This window comes from Anolis sagrei, chromosome 1, assembly GCF_037176765.1.
Source record: "Anolis sagrei isolate rAnoSag1 chromosome 1, rAnoSag1.mat, whole genome shotgun sequence".
NCBI lineage: Eukaryota > Metazoa > Chordata > Lepidosauria > Squamata > Dactyloidae > Anolis > Anolis sagrei.
The window spans coordinates 222,625,640-222,641,815 of NC_090021.1; the positions used below are offsets into that span (position 1 = coordinate 222,625,640).

Here is a 16,176-nt window from a genome sequence, read left to right on the forward strand (position 1 = left end):
AAGTGGGCAACTTGTAGCTGGCCAGGACTGCTGAGAGCTGCAGCAAACAATATTTGGAGAACCACAAGTTTCTCAGTCTTGCTTTGTAGTATCAGACATCCATCAGATCCACTGAAGAAATGCCTATTGTTGATAAGAAATACATGGTAATGAAGTTTTTTTAAATTGGCATATACGTAATAACTTAGAACATAAATGTGAACAAAGGTCATCGGAGCAGGACAGTTAGTGATTTATTTTTAATGTTTCCCTGCCCTGGTCCAAACAACAGAACAGCCAGTCTGAAATATAAATGTGGACATTTGTTCCATTGTTATCCCAATTAAGTAAGGATGCTTCTGAAATTGGCAGCCTAGATGACTCTCTGGTGAAGTTTGGTCATGACAGCAGGCATGACAGCTAAGATGGAATCATGTGTAGTGTTTGGCTGCATCCTATGGAATCTTGGGGTTTGTAATTTGGTGAGTAATTAGAGTTTTATGTAAGATAAAAACATAAGATCCTAGGTCTTTGGCTTCTATTTGGATTTTTATGGGCTTAGACGGAGATTATAAAACTCTAGCCAATACATTCTGGCACATCAATCTGTGTGGGTTTTTCCCGGTGTACAACGGCCTTGCCATCTTACCGTGCACTTGTGTGGCTTTTCTCCAGTGTGCCTCCGCATATGTACTACCAGCATGTACTGTGCTTTGAATGGCTTCTGCTCCCGGGTGCATTCTTGCCAACGACACACAAATTCCTTTTTCTCCCCATGAATGTGGTCATTATTGATGTGCTGAAAGAGAAGAAGCCAAAATTGAAGAGAAGCCTTATATTATTTTAAGGATACATTTTAGGAGATTTTTTGTCTCCACAAAAGTTCTTAAATAATATTTTAATTGAGTTTTAAAGTTTTTATCTCTGTATTGTTTTAAAGGTTTGTACACCACCACAGGGGCCCTGGCGTGCAGGAAGGTGCTATATTAGTATTACACAAATAACAAATAAGCTAGGTTATTACATGAGATAGTCAACAACATGTGTGGGTTATTCCCTGCAGTACAGTTCACTGAAGTCTTGCTGAACATGGCCCTGTTTTGGTTTATTTTTATTTTAAAGATCTTATATGTGGACAAAAAGATATAAGGGAATCCTTTCGAATCTTTGAGACCAACTGGAAATAAATTTCCAGTCCACGTTATCCAATGCAACTGGAGTCCATGAAAGCTTTTGTGTCGTAACTGAGCCTACCCATGCTGATACAATACCTTAACACAGAAAGTAAAGAAAGATCAATACTCATAAATTTGCTTATGCAAAATGAATGTATTTCACACACAACTGAATTACATTTAATAAGCAAGTGACTAACTATGTGGCTGTGCAGGATGCACTTGCTCCACAAGTTTGTCCACTTCTTCTAAGAAGTCCTGGATATTCTTCTTCTCTCTCTCTTATATTTATATTCTTTCTCCGCATATTGATACCATATTAATCTACACAGCAATCTTGTGAGTCAGTTTGATTAAGAGTTAGTATCTGATCACCAAGATCACCACATAAGCTTCCCAGCTGAATTGGAATCTGAATGGAGATTTCCCCCATCTATGTCAATACAGTATGAGCCCTGTATCCACAATTGACATGTTTCCGGATTTTCCATGGATACATGAAACTGTGGATGACAGTGAACCCTCTTGAAAGGAAGGACCAAGAATACTATACAGAAGATATATTTTATTAAATGTGGATAAATGAAACTATGGTTTTTCATCCTGCAAGCAAGGGATGGTTGTACTGCATTTTAATCAGTATACAGCGTTTTTTCTAATAGCCAGTAATGAGGGATAGGAAGGCTGAGACTTCGTATTGCTCTCTCTCTCAAAAACAAAAAAACAAAAACAAAAAAACCTCTATACTCCAACAATCTTTTTGATGGGGAAAAGTCTAATGACAAAGAATGGACTATAAAACTAATACAACTGAAAGTCATCACTGTTAAATTTTTAAACCAGCATGAGTCTCAAGATGGAGAAAATGATAGGATATCAATAAATCAAGACATAAAGATATCCTACTGCATATCCCAGTTAACTTACTGAAGTGAATTGAACAACTACTTTGGAGTCTTCATCAATTATGGATTGTCTTTTTTAATCAATGTTGGGATGGGCCAAGTATGGCCATCCAGATGTTGGTAGCAATTTCTATGAGGTTTTATTACCTAACCAATTATGAAACATCATGGAAGTGGTAGTTCAAGAACACCTGGAAGGCTTTGCTTGGCCCACCCATGATCTACATTCTATAGCAGCATTTCTCAACTTGGGGCTTGGGATCTCTGGGGGGTTGCCAAAGACCATCAGAAAACACAGTATTTTCTGTTAATCATGGGGGTTCTGTGTAGCAAATTTGGCCCAATTCTATCATTGGTGGGGTTCAGCATGCTCTTTGACTGTAGGTGAACTATAAATCCCATCAACTACAACTCCCAAATGTCAAGTGTTCACATTTGGACATATTGAGTATTTGTGCCAAGTTTGTCCAGATCCATCCTTGTTTGAGTCCACAGTGCTCTCTGGATGTAGTTGAACTCTGAAACCCAAGACGAATGCCCACCTAACCCTTCCAGTATTTTCTGTTGATCATGGGAGTTCTATGTGCTAAGTTTGGTTCTATTCCACTGATGATGGAGTTCAGAATGCTCCTGCATTGTAGGCAAACTAAGACTGGCGGATAAATGTCAGCGTGCTGGAAGATGCAAAGACCACCAGCACTGAAGCGATGCTCCTCCGCCATCAACTCCACTGGATTGGCCACGTTGTCTGAACGCCCGATCACCATCTCCCAAAGCAGTTACTCTACTCTGAACCCAAGAACGGGAAACATAATGTTGGTGGACAGGAAAAGAGATTTAAGGATGAGCTTAAAGCCAATTTCAAAAACTGTGGCATAGACACCAAGAACTGGGGTGCCCTGGCCCTTGAGTGCTCTAACTGGAGGTTAGCTGTGACCAGCAATGTTGCAGAATTTGAAGAGGCACGAACAGAGGGCAAAAGGGAGAAATGTGCCAAGAGGAAGGCACATCAAGCCAACCCTGATCAGGACCACCTTCCGTCTGGAAACCGATGTCCTCACTGCGGGAGAACATGTGGATCAAGATTAGGGCTCCACAGCCACCTATGGACCTACTGCCAAGACACAACATCTGGAAGACAATAATCCTTGAGCTATGAGGGATTGCCTAAGTAAGTAAGTAAGTAAGTAAGCAAGCAATAAATCCCAGCAACTACACCTCTCAAATGGCAAATCAATCCCTCCCAACCCCACCAATATTCAAATTTGGACATATCGGGTATTGATCCAGTGAATGAAAATACACCCTGCATATCAGATATTTACATTACGATTCAGAACAGGAGCAAAATTTCAGTTGTGAAGTAGCAACGAAAATAATGTTATGGTTGGGGGGGGGGGGTCAACAAAACATGAGGAACTTTATTAAGGGGTCATGACATTATGAAGGTTGAGAACCACTGGTCTATAGCAAGAAAAAAACACTTCAAGAACCTGAAACAAAGAAGGTGTACCCAGCTCCATGTACTATTGATTTTGCCACCTCATAAAAGGCTTCCATTGCTACAGATCTTCAGTTTCTATTTTACAGGTTGAGGGATGATCAAACATTTGAATTTAAAGAAGTCTGGTAACAGTACTGCTTGTGCATTGTAATGCTCCTGGGGTTTTCTTTTCTTTTAATGGCTAAAAATAAAGATCCAATGGAAAGCCTTAAAATTTAAGGCTGGAGGGCTACTTCATTTCTGAATTTCCTTTCCACTCAATGGTGAGGGTTAGCATGTGGATTGTAATTCTGTATACCACAGAGATGAAGGATTTGACTCTGGTTTAGAATCAATGTTTTGGAGAAAGCAAATCCTCATTAAAAAGGTCTATATATAACTATGCATTCTGCTTGTGTACAACTTTCTCAACACTTCCTACCACATTTTTGCTTAACAGCTTGTGACCAAGATCACCAACTGTTTAAAGGTCCCATGCTTGTATTTCTAGCGGTTTTAGACTATTCTGACACACTCCTCTAGTTTCTCACTGCATTATGTTTTGGAGATATAGAAACTCTCAAAGTTATTTATCCATCCAACCAACCCTCTCCTGTGCCTCACTTAAGTTCTTTGAGGTGCTTTTAAATTTTTGGGTCTTCTTCAATGACGCTTGGAGAGGCAACTACCATTTTTTCTTTTCAACATCCTCATGAAGTAGAATATATTGGCCCTTTAAGATGTAATATCAAACTATAATTTAGCCAGAGCTTGGAAATAAGCAATAACAAACAGAGAGCTATTTGAAATGATTTTCTTTTTGGAATAACTTTGCTACATTACAGTTATAGCTTAATATAAATAAATTCATTATTTTTCAATTGTAACTGTAACATTGAAGTAAACAATTTGTTCTCACTAAATTGCATAGCAGGAATATTTAACACTTGAAATATTGACTTGTGGTTTGTTGTGACAGTAGGCTGGATGAGAGTGTATTTTGTTTCAAAGGCCCCTTCCATACAGCTGTATAAAATCCACATTGAACTGGTGTATATGGCAGTGTTGACTTAGATAACCCAGGGCCCTTCCACACAGACATATAACCCAGAATACATCTCATCATGTTAAGAGTGGATGTGACCCTTAATGAAATTGTACTGTTTAGCCAGTATTGCACCACCTGACATTCATCGGGAAGAGGCAGTCTGTAATGAAAGGATCAAGGCATTGACAACTTCAGCCCATCCAGGTATCAGCCAGCATGCCAATGCCTCAATCAAGAAACAGCTTTCTAAGATCCACAGAGATACTTGCAGGAACACTTCAGCAAGTGAGAGTCCAAAAGTGGCAGGCTAAAACCTAGAGCAGTGGTTCTCAACCTGGGGTCCCCAGATGTTTTTGGCCTTCAACTCCCAGAAATCCCAACAGCTGGTAAACTGGCTGGGATTTCTGGGAGTTGTAGGCCAAAAACATCCGGGGACCCCAGGTTGAGAACCACTGACCTAGAGCCTCAATCCATGGCCAATCTGAAGAAATGGGGCTACAAAGTGGAGTGTTAAGAAGAGCAAACAAGAGACCACTTACTACAATGCAACCTGAGACCTGCCACATGCATAATGGAGGACCTTCTCACAGCCACAGAGGCACTCCAAGTGGCCAGCTTCTGGTCAAAGGAAATCTAGTATAATGCCAAGTTTTTAACTTTGTTTGTGTTTTTAAATATAATTACAACTGTATCCTCAATTCGCTTCTGACACGATAAATAAACAAAAACCCAGAATATCAAGGCACAAAATCCCACAATATCTGCTTTGAACTAGATTATCGGAGTCCACACTGCCATATATTCCAGTTCAAAGTAAAAAATGTGGGATTTTATTCAGCTGCGTGGAAGGGGCCCCAGTTCAAAGCAGATATTGTGGATTATCTGCCTTAATATTCTGGGTTATATGACTGTGTGGAAGGGCCCCAAAGTAAATCTCTGTCTGCCTACCTACCATTTGATTTATACTCTACCTTTCTTCCAGTGTGGGGCCCAATGAAAAAGTAAACCATTTAAGTTATTTTTGAGAAAAGGGAAACCCTTCAAAAGGATTTATGTATTTTTAAAATGCTGATATGCTACATATCTACTAACGGTGGAATTATAATGTATTGCTTTCTCTGAGTGTAGCACTATATGAATACATCTCGAACTCACAAATTCCTTCCAAGCTTGGTATCCCTTCACAAGTGCCAACAGCTTACCTTACTTTCTGGGTTTGGGAAAAACCAGTTTATCATTTCACAATTCAAGCCAACTCCACCACATGGAGATCATCACTTTTGGAAGCAGCGGTGATATAAACTGATTTGAAAAGACCACCATGTAGAAAATATGAATCCACTGGAGAAGTGTTAGAGGCTAACAAGATCTAGTAGAGGCTCAACTGGTTTAAAGTCCTGGTTTAAATGGCAGCAAAGGTGACTAACTGGGTCATCACAGAGATGAGGTGCATATTCTCATATTGTCCAAGCCAAGGTGGAGATAGATGGATCATAATTTCTATAAAGAAGATCAGAATGGAACTGCTCCTACTTTCATTTTGAGGCCCTATATCCCATGATCTGATCCCAGGTTTTCTGCTTTAAACAAGATTATATGAGTCCGCACTGCCAGATAATTTGGGATAAACAGAAAACCTGGGATCAGAACTTGGGACATAATGTCTGTCTGGAAGGGGCTAGAGTTAAGATTTCATCATGGACACTCTAGGAAAAGACGTAGTTTGACATTCTAGGATAAAAAAGTAGAATAAAAATCATAAACACCTCAATCTTTGTATAATTACCAGGGTTTCTCATTTTAAACAGCCTGATGCTCAGAAAAAACACAACAATGATCAATTGAAGGGTCCTCCTGCTGCTCCATTCATCCTGGAGACTGATTTTATTTGGCAAGGTTTGCACATAGACCAGATATGTGGCTCATAGGCTTTTCCCCCCTGGCTACACAGCATCATGATGAGGACACACTTTACAATGCATGCATTGGTTCTCTTTCCTGGCTTCACTTACATGGACCAGTTGCTCCTGTGTGTCATACTCTTTTGCACAACCTTCCCAGTGACAGTTAGTCTCATAAATAACTTCAGGCTCCTGCTTGCATTCATCCTTATCCAGCTCCTCTTTCAAGTCTGTTAGATACTCCTGTAAAGATAGAAAGTCGGTTCTGCATCAGATGGATGGGTTTTGCTTCAACTCCTCAGTCACCTGTAGATTACACAATAGCTGCTAACTACCATAAGAAAATGGCCGTAGAGCATTTTAGATGAGTCTCAGGCCCCTTCCACACAGCTGTATAAAATCCACACTGAACTGGATTATATGGCAGTGTGGACTCATGATAACCCAGTTCAAAGCAGATATTGTGGATTATCTACCTTGATATTCTGGGTTATATGGATGTGTGGAAGGGCCTTAAGACCCCATCTTCATTGACAATTCAATGCAGTTTGAAACTAGCTCCAAATTGTGGCAGCCAGACAAAAAGCACCCACAAAAGCACGCAAAAGAAAGATTAGTGTTCTGTGATTTGTGTAATCATCTTGGCTCCAAACTGGTTCCAGGATTTCCTGTGTAATCATCTGCACAGCAAAACCACTTTCTTCAATACCGGTTTGAGACTGCATTAAATGGCCAGTGTAGATGGGGCTTCTGGTGCCATTGGGAGGAGAAAGAGAGAAGTCCAGGCCCTCTATTGGGAGTGGAGACGGCAGCAGTGAGGGGATGAGGGAACAAGAGGAATAAGCTCTGTGTACCAGAAGCAATGGAGAGCTGCCACCTCACCCTCCTGGCACACAAGGCTGGTTCTTCCTGTCTCCTGCCCCAGCACTGCTGCTGCCTCCTGAGAGAAAGAAAGAGGCTCCTGCGCTCCCAGCCACCTCCACCCCCCAATATTCTCCCTTCAAGGCAAACCTGAAACATTGAGGGATGGCAACGTATTAGCTGCGTGAAAGGTGCGGGCTGGGGAAATGGTGGCAGCATCAAGTGCAGGGTTGGCTTTTTGTGGGTTGAGTAGGACAGCTGGCTTCCCTCCCACTGCTCTGGATCTCTCTCTCTCTCTCCCTCTCTCTCTCTCTCTCTCTCTCTCTATATATATATATAATGTAATTCTAGGAAACTATTGATTTTAAGGCATGCATGCATCCCTTTTTTGAGTCTCAATTTTTTGGGGAAAAAATTGTCATTGAATTGATGAAATACGATTTTTAGAAGCCATTTAACATTTCTATAAATTCCATAGAGACTATAATAAAAATTAAGGAAAGAGAGAATGTTATGCTAGATGGTTATTAAATGAGAAAATGAAGGAACAAATCTGATTAATGTTATTGAAGCAGGTATAGCTAATAAGTGAAGTGATGTTTAACTTAGAGCATGAGAGGATTAATAATAAATAGCTGGATTTTAGTATGAATTGTTACTAATTATAATCTTTAATATAAGTCCTTTCTCAAGATCTACTGAGGTTTGTAATGCTTTTCTATTTAATGGTCAATTGAAGTTTGAAAGGGGCTAAAGTGTTCCATAACAGCTTGTGTTTTATTATTATGTATGGATAAGAAGAGAGACTGGCGCTTATTAGCCCCTGTTGCCTTACTTCTGCAATCAGGGGAATGACCCAGACTGATTCCATAGGAGGTAGTAGGAATGTTAAAAATACACAATATTTTGAATTGGAGGCAACTAGTCAAGATGACTACCTGGGGTCTCTCCTATCTCTGTGAAACTGCATTTGGAGAAAGAAGTTAGTGAGCTGGAAATTAGCCAAGCAATTTCTCTAACACACGGTCTGCTGATAGGTAGCTTGACACAGTAAAGGGGTTAAGGACTAGTAGCACTATATACAGCAGGGGGAGAGGAGCCACATCAGCAGATCCAACACTACCACCTGTGTTGCCATATTGCTTATAGTTTTCGGCTTATTTTCAACTGATTTGGGTTTTTTAATTTTTTTAAGATATGTGAAGGGCAGGTGTTTGAGCATGAAAGTAAAACCATTTGAAGTACATTCATTTTTGGGATAAAGTCATTTCAAACACTTTTTTTGCCAGAGCAATCATTTGAATTTCCAATAAAAATGGGGGTTGGTTTCTAGGGGCTTCAGAAGGCCCTAAATACCCTAAAGGCACCAGATTGGGTCTGATCCTGGAAGCTATCCAAGATGAGTTCTTGTTTGTACTTGTGTGGGAGACCAACAATGAATACCAGGCTAAATTTCAGAGGGAGGAGCTGGCAATACTTTTTCTGAGAATTCCTTATCTAAGAAAACTCTATGAAATCCACAAGGTCACTTTAAGTTGATAGGTGACTTGAAGATAGACACGCGGATTTGGGGAGTTCTGGGAGCTGCAAATTAAGAGTCTAATAATTGTTTTGTGACCATTGTGTTTCACTTTCCTCTAAGATCCAGGCTGTGATCCTTTTTTTTCAGTGTAGCATAAATATCCACCAGTGGAGTTAGGTCACCTAACCCTTATAATGAATATAAGTACCATTAAAATGCACAATGTGCAAAAACAACATATAAAGGCAATGTGCATCCACTGACTGCTCTGTCTACTTTAATGCATTGGCACATATACTCCTATATGCACAACTTTGCTTATGCTATTGGATACAAGAATTGCACATTGTGTTCTCCCTGAAAAAATCATTCTGCATATACAGCACAATTTATACCTTATGCTACCAAAAGGATGCCAGGATTTTTTAATGTGGTGTCCAAGGAAAATATTTTTGGGGATTACAGCTGCATTCGCCTGACAAAAGAACAGAGGTGCTCCGAAGGAGCCAAGCAGCCTCAGAGAAATGTGTGTGTGTGTGCATGTGTATATGTGTGGGGAGAGGGGATTTTGTTGGAGCAAGCTAAGAAACTCTCCACTACTTCTCAATTTGTGTATTTGTCAATGTTTGTAAATATTGTATACGTAACAAATGCCTGTACCATGAAGAAACTGAGAACATATCATTTAGTAGACACTTTTCCTTTCCGTCACTCACATTATTATAGCATGCTGTCTCCATGGCCACCTTCCCCCCCTTAATTAATTTAGAATGGTCAAATCATTTTGCTGTTGCAGTTTATAAACAACTGGTAGCTAGTTATTTTGCCAACCTATCCAGAGGTATGCAAAAACATCCAGATTTTCCCTCTCATAAACATTCTCATAAGACATAGATGAGACTGGTAGTATGCCCAACTTTCCACTGAAAAGTGTATCAACTCACACAGAGCCCAAATATCATAAATACATTCCTTTCTGTAGATGAACCATCAGCAGAGGCATGATCAATAGACAGAGAGGCAATGTGTCTACATCCAAGAAGATGCCCGCTGTGTTACACTGTACTCCACATCCAGGGCTTTTTATGCTCAGCTTGCTTTTCTAGGGTGAATGTGGCCATAGAGGGCTCTACACCCATACCTTGTGAGTTGTATGTACTTGAAAATTTAATTCTACTGAGAGCAAATGGGAGTTATTACACATAATATATAGTGGAAAACCCATGTTAGTTGCCAATAGTATACCCAAACAGGGGACATCTGCCCATCATGACTTCCAGGCAAACTCTTTGCTTGAAACATACCGGTATATTGTAAATGCTGTCTGTGTAAGACATTCAAATTTTCTATATTTTTGGTTTATGAGTTAAAAACAGTGTGCTTAAAATTACTACTACTACTACTACTACTTCCCATAGTGGCTCAAGGCAGCTAACAAATAAACACACCTAATGAAAAATTAAAATAAGACAAGTACAGACATTTTAAAAAAACAAAGATTTATAGATGGATACAAAAGTTAAAATACAATTAAAATACAAGAAATACAATTAAAATTACAATAAAATAAAAGCATGGTGAGTGGAGAAGCTTTTGAGTTTAAATACATTCTAAATCTTGGGTTAGAAGGCAAAATTTTGAGCTGCTTGTGGAATTAACTAAAGGATGTTCAAATTAACATGTTTCCATTCTTCAACAGAATTCTAAACAGAAACATCTTTTTTTCTGGTCTTGCGTTGTAAGAGACAGCAATCTGTGACCTGATTAAGATGAGAGTACAGCAGGTTGGCTATTTCACGTCATGCGTTGCTGTCGGCTACGGTATGCTGAGGTGTTGCTAAATCCCAAAGCTCTGGAGAGAGGCCTCCTTGCCCTAATCGTGCTGACTACAGCATGTTTATCTTTCCCAGATACACCATCTTCATCAATTTTACCAGCCCCCTGATGATTGCACATGTTTCTGTCCCCATGCATCATGCCAAAACCCGCTTCTGAACTGGAGCTGAAAGAGAAATTTGTCATCAACTCTTCTGTTGGCTTGACAATAGCATAGCCTCATATTTCATGAAAATGAAGTGCCCAGAGCACTCCCAATAGTTTACAGTTGTGATAAAGAACGGTCAGATAGATACTGTCAGCCATTAAACAGTTTGGAAGTGTGCGGCTCCGACAGGAACACAGAAGCCGGTGGGCTCTTCTAGGTGTCAAATGTGGTGTCACCGAGGTAAAGGATGCTTGCTGATGGTGAGCCATTCCTTTTTGAACCGGGAAGGCTTCTTTCTGGAGAGTTTCCTACCGACATACAGGTTCTTCCTTGTAATCTATGTTTGCTCAGAGACACTGTTACTGCTTGCTCTGCAGTCTACAAATATCAAATATAATTTGTTTTAGGAACTTGGCTGAAATATGACATTTCTGTCAAAGCCACCTGAAGGATTCGATGACTGAAGAGTCTATAGAATATCTTAGTCCAATCGTTCATGAAAACCTGCACCTACCCATCATGCTGGGACTTAGGGTAGGGGACCTGATACCTTGAAACTTTCCCACTCACATAAATTTTGTCCAGATAAACCACCCACTATCAAACCCATGCATCTTTCATAGTGCTATCTGTTAGAAGTTTTTGAAATGTGAGTTGTAGCATTGCTCATGGGTTGGAGTAACTTATATATTTAAATGCTTCCACATGACCATGATGTTACAGAGAAATGGACACATCCATTCTTCCTTGCTGCCTTGGTACTGTTCCTGATATAGAAGGGAGTCTCTACAGCTATTATCCTCCTCTTCTATTGGAAGTTTGAATTTTCCAATTAGAATTCCCATTCCAGGTTAATATGTGCATTCTGGACCACAGTATCCCATAGTCCAAAGTTCAAGTGCAGCTGCAGTAATGGTCCAAAGTTCAAGTGCAGCCAACTACACAGTGGAGTTTTTTTAATGAGTAAACAATCACAGCAATAGTAAGCCAACTGGATGAGTTCATATGACCCAAGAAAACAAGCCAGGCCACGTGCTGCAAAGGAATCTCATAGCAACTTAGAGACTAATGGAGAGAACCATATTGGTAGCATGAGATTTTATGAACTAAGTCTACTTCTTCATATGCAACACTGGAGAGAACAGATATGGGAGCAATGGCCCCTACAGTTCCCAGTAGAGACCCCTCTCAAGGACAACATGCTGCTACCCTTATTTACACCTCAGTATCTTTGCAGCATGACTCCGATGGCTAATTTTTCCAATACATGAATGACACTTAATGCTGACCATAGTGGAGCAGAAGCTGTGTCAGAAGTATATATTTAAGCTCAGACTGAGTGAGATCCAGGGCCCTTCCACACAGCCCTATATCCCAGAATATTAAGGCAGAAAATGCCACAATATCTTTTCTGAACTGGGTTATCTGAGTCCACACTGTGATACATTCCAGTTCAAAGCAGTTATTGTGGGATTTTTTGCCTTGATATTCTGGGATATAGTACTGTGTGGAAGGGTCCCCAATCTACTGAATGTACACCAAAGAAATGACTTTTGTTCAAAACACCTTTTCATGTCTCAAAGACAAAGAAAATCATACAATCACAGGTATCCAGATGAAATATGAGCCGGTCACATCATTGATAAAGAGTCTAAAGGAAATACATATGAATGGGTGTCAGTGTTGTGTCATAGATGCATCTTTCTATGTTCTCAAAGCAACAAAACTATTGCAACATACATGTTCTCCTGCTGCTCACAGCAAAGAGGAATCAACAGTTGTTGGCACTAAAATTCTGCAGGGGGGAGAGTCACAAGTTAAGATACAAAAGAAAGACCTGTATCAAGGAGTTACCTGAGTTGGTGGGGAAGCTGGTGGTTGAGTCTCCATTTCAGTCTTGACTTTACTGCGTTTATTAATTACTGGATTGACAGTACTGCTAACAGCTGACTCACTGCTCAGTTTGCTCTATGGGAAAAAATGGAGTTGTAGGGAGTGAAGTGGTCACATCAAGGTTTACAAGCAAATGTTGCATAACCACAGCTTACTGAAGGGATGAAACACTATGACCGACCACATGTTGTGTACAACTTTCATCAGCCTTAGGTAATAAAGCCCTTGATGAAAGATGATAGGAACTGCTTTCCAACCATTTTTGAAGGGTCCCAGTTTCCCATCTCTGACATTATATAAAAAATTGAACTATGAGGGCTGGCCTGAGATATTTTGCTACTAATTGCACCCTCTCACTTACTTTTGTGAGTGTGTGGTTGTTAGTTACTTTGAGTCCCCACGGGGAGAAAGGAGGAGTATAAATAAAGTAAATAGTCTTGCAAAAGGCATATGAGACAAGACAAGAGAATCCACAAACACTTTTCTTCTTCCATGACAGATAAAATAATTAGCATCACTGACAATTTTGAGTGCCAACTGTTAAATTTTGAATGCCATTCCAAAATCACAGTGAGGTAGCTGCCTCAGTCTTTGGAAGAATGAGATCCACCCTGTCATTAACCTACCAACAATTACTTAAACTGGAATATATTATTATTTATTTATTATTTCAAACATTTGTACCCTGCCCTTCTCAACCCCTTCCCTCCGGGGGGAGGGGGGAACTCAGGGCGGCTTACATCGGCACAATTCGATGCTATTACATATAAATAATACATACAGAATTACATATAAAACATAATAAATTAGTTTTTAAATTAGTTTTAAATAAAAAGAACATTAATTTTAAAAAGTGCAATAATACGGTTGTCTAGCCTTATGTAGAAATGAATTCAGTGAGAATTGTTAGTGAGAATGGTTACAACACTGGGGGGGGGGGGGAAATACAAGAAAAGAGAACCCACATATGTATGTGAAAACCAGTCATATCAAAATAAAGATGAACATTTGAATGACCCAGGAGTTTTCCATTTGAAATGTGATAAATGTGTACTGAAATCTTTTCATTTTCTTTGCTCATAATTTTAATTAAGATCCCCTTTGCTGAAATATATTGAAATATCTGTGCAAAATATGTCAGCACAAATGCTTATTCTCTGGTTTGTTTATTCTTCTGCTTGAAAACTGAAAACAAAATTACACAAGGAATTATTGTGAAGGATAACCAGTTACATTTTTGCCTAGGGTAGGGATCACCACTGAGGAGGGATTTTGTTTCTCTGTTCCAAGGTTTGTTTTTCACATCCTTTATTTGATAAACATTCACATGACAAACTAATCACCGGAATAAACTGTTCCATGCAGAAATGCTGACTGATTCAGCCCTGTGGGCTTCCTCATCCAATTCATGGCACTCAGGCTGCCAATCTGAGTTTATGGTGTCTCATGAATTGGCATCGTGTGTGTAAATATGACATTCCAAATAGATGCCCTCTGTTCTCAAGAGCAAACAGGAAGATACTGTCATTGGATGCTACCTCATATTGCTTACACCCATTATGCACATGATGTTACCCTTGTGGCAATGCAGGGCTTGATCATCTGTGAAGCAGAAACACCATCACAGACAAATGGATATGGGGTAGAATGGGGAGGGAAGTGCAGGGCAAACATGAACCTCAACACATAGATTGAATAGAGACTGACATTGGACAGAGCACTTGAGCCTAAGTGCACACATTTGAGATGGCTGGAGTATTATACTAATGGCATTCTATGTGTCTAATACAAACATCCAGTCTTACAGCGAGGGCAGAGCTTTTCAAATATTTCATGATATTGGCACACTTTTTAGACACACATTATTTTGCAACACAGTAATTCAGTTTCACTAGCGAATTGGAGTTTAAACCAACCTCTTATAAGAGATATGAACACATACGTAAACTGTAACAATGAAATGCATGGGGACATAATATATCTCATGAAAACCTTTCATTTATACCTTTAAAAATATACAATGCATTGCTTATTTTGCATAGATTGAGCATTCTTGCGACATTCACGTGACACAACTACACACTGCAGCTGACACACGAATGTGTCACAACACATGGTTTAGAAAGCTCTGCTCTAGAGTTGAACTAGCAGACAATTACAAGGGTAACCTAAGAATAATCCTGCAGCTTCATATAACCATGGCTGTTTCTGTAGCCTTAGTCTCTTCAGGCTTTCCTAGACCACACTTTTCTTGCTAACATCAAGTTGTATTTCGCCCCAAAGATGCAATTCACCTTTTAAATAGGCTGCATGAATCTCCTGCATAAAAAACACTTAATTTTTTTCCCTTGGGTGGAATTGGTTTTAATTTTTTTAAAAAAAAAAATCGGCAGTCTGTGCACACCCTGGAACATCCTTGGCCATAAAATTGTTCCCCTTGGTGCACCCCTGGCTTTTTGTGAGTGTGTTTAAAGTAAACATTGTTAAAATCCTGATGGAAGGCAGAATGGATCTTACCTGGTTTGAATCAGCTATGCAACTGTTACTGTTGCTGATTTGAGAGGGACTGGAATTAACAGAAATGACGGCCACATGCTGCCGTGAAGGGAACGTTGGGGATGGCTGAATGAAAGGAGGTGTATGTCCAAACGCCGAACTCAGGCTTCTTTGCTGATTCAGAATCTGTTGATAGGCCACTGGGTTGATTGGATGAGGAAAGGTGAAGGCAGGACTGGAAGGGGAAAGAAGCATCACAATAAGGAAAAGGTCATGTTCAGAACATTTGAGAAGGGTGACTGGCTCTGGAAAACAGTCTAAACAAAGTGAAATTGTCTGGATTTTATTCCTTCTTGTAGATGAGGATTGGACCAAGAATATATTATTCAAGGACAACAAAGGAGTTCAGTTTTGAGAGCTTTGGTTTTTAAACCTTCAGATATCTAAAATGTGCAATCCTAAAGAATAACTATGTCCGATGATTTAATGTTTTACTGGTACATTTTCCCAGAAGTTCCACATAATGTAGTTTCTGGCTTTTTTTTTGGTCTGGATGTGGTTCCTTTTTTTAAATTAATGAGGCCTATCAAAACCACTAAAACTGGTTTTTCTCTATGCAGAAGATACTTACGGCACCTCTGTGGACTATATGGGACCAGAAAGTTTGGGTTTTCTGGAGCCATAGGACACTCAGGATCAATATCGATATCTAGCAAACACTGTATGTAGTGTGCAAAATATTCTCTCCATGTTTTTAGAGTTTTGTGGTGATCACACTTCTGCTAAATTTTTAGAGGAGGCAGAGCCATGAAAATAGAGGTGGAGTTTGCTGCTGAATCCAAATTAAAACAGGAATACAGTTATTGCAAGTTCCAGGAAACACTAGAGAAAGTGTGAGACTCTTCCAGTAGTTAAATATATACATTTAT

General features: G+C 39.7%; 1 protein-coding gene across 1 annotated transcript in view; it reads right to left on the reverse strand.

Moving 5' to 3' along the window:
• Positions 1 to 16,176, reverse strand: part of GLI2 (GLI family zinc finger 2) — a 253,158-nt gene that overhangs the window by 21,236 nt on the left and 215,746 nt on the right. Inside the window, exons 7-10 of the mRNA XM_060774321.2 lie at positions 15,269 to 15,482; positions 12,713 to 12,826; positions 6,603 to 6,734; positions 629 to 778 (exon numbers count right to left, since the gene is read on the reverse strand). Coding sequence (XP_060630304.2) covers positions 629 to 778; positions 6,603 to 6,734; positions 12,713 to 12,826; positions 15,269 to 15,482 — 610 coding nt within the window. The remainder of the gene's footprint in view (positions 1 to 628; positions 779 to 6,602; positions 6,735 to 12,712; positions 12,827 to 15,268; positions 15,483 to 16,176) is intronic.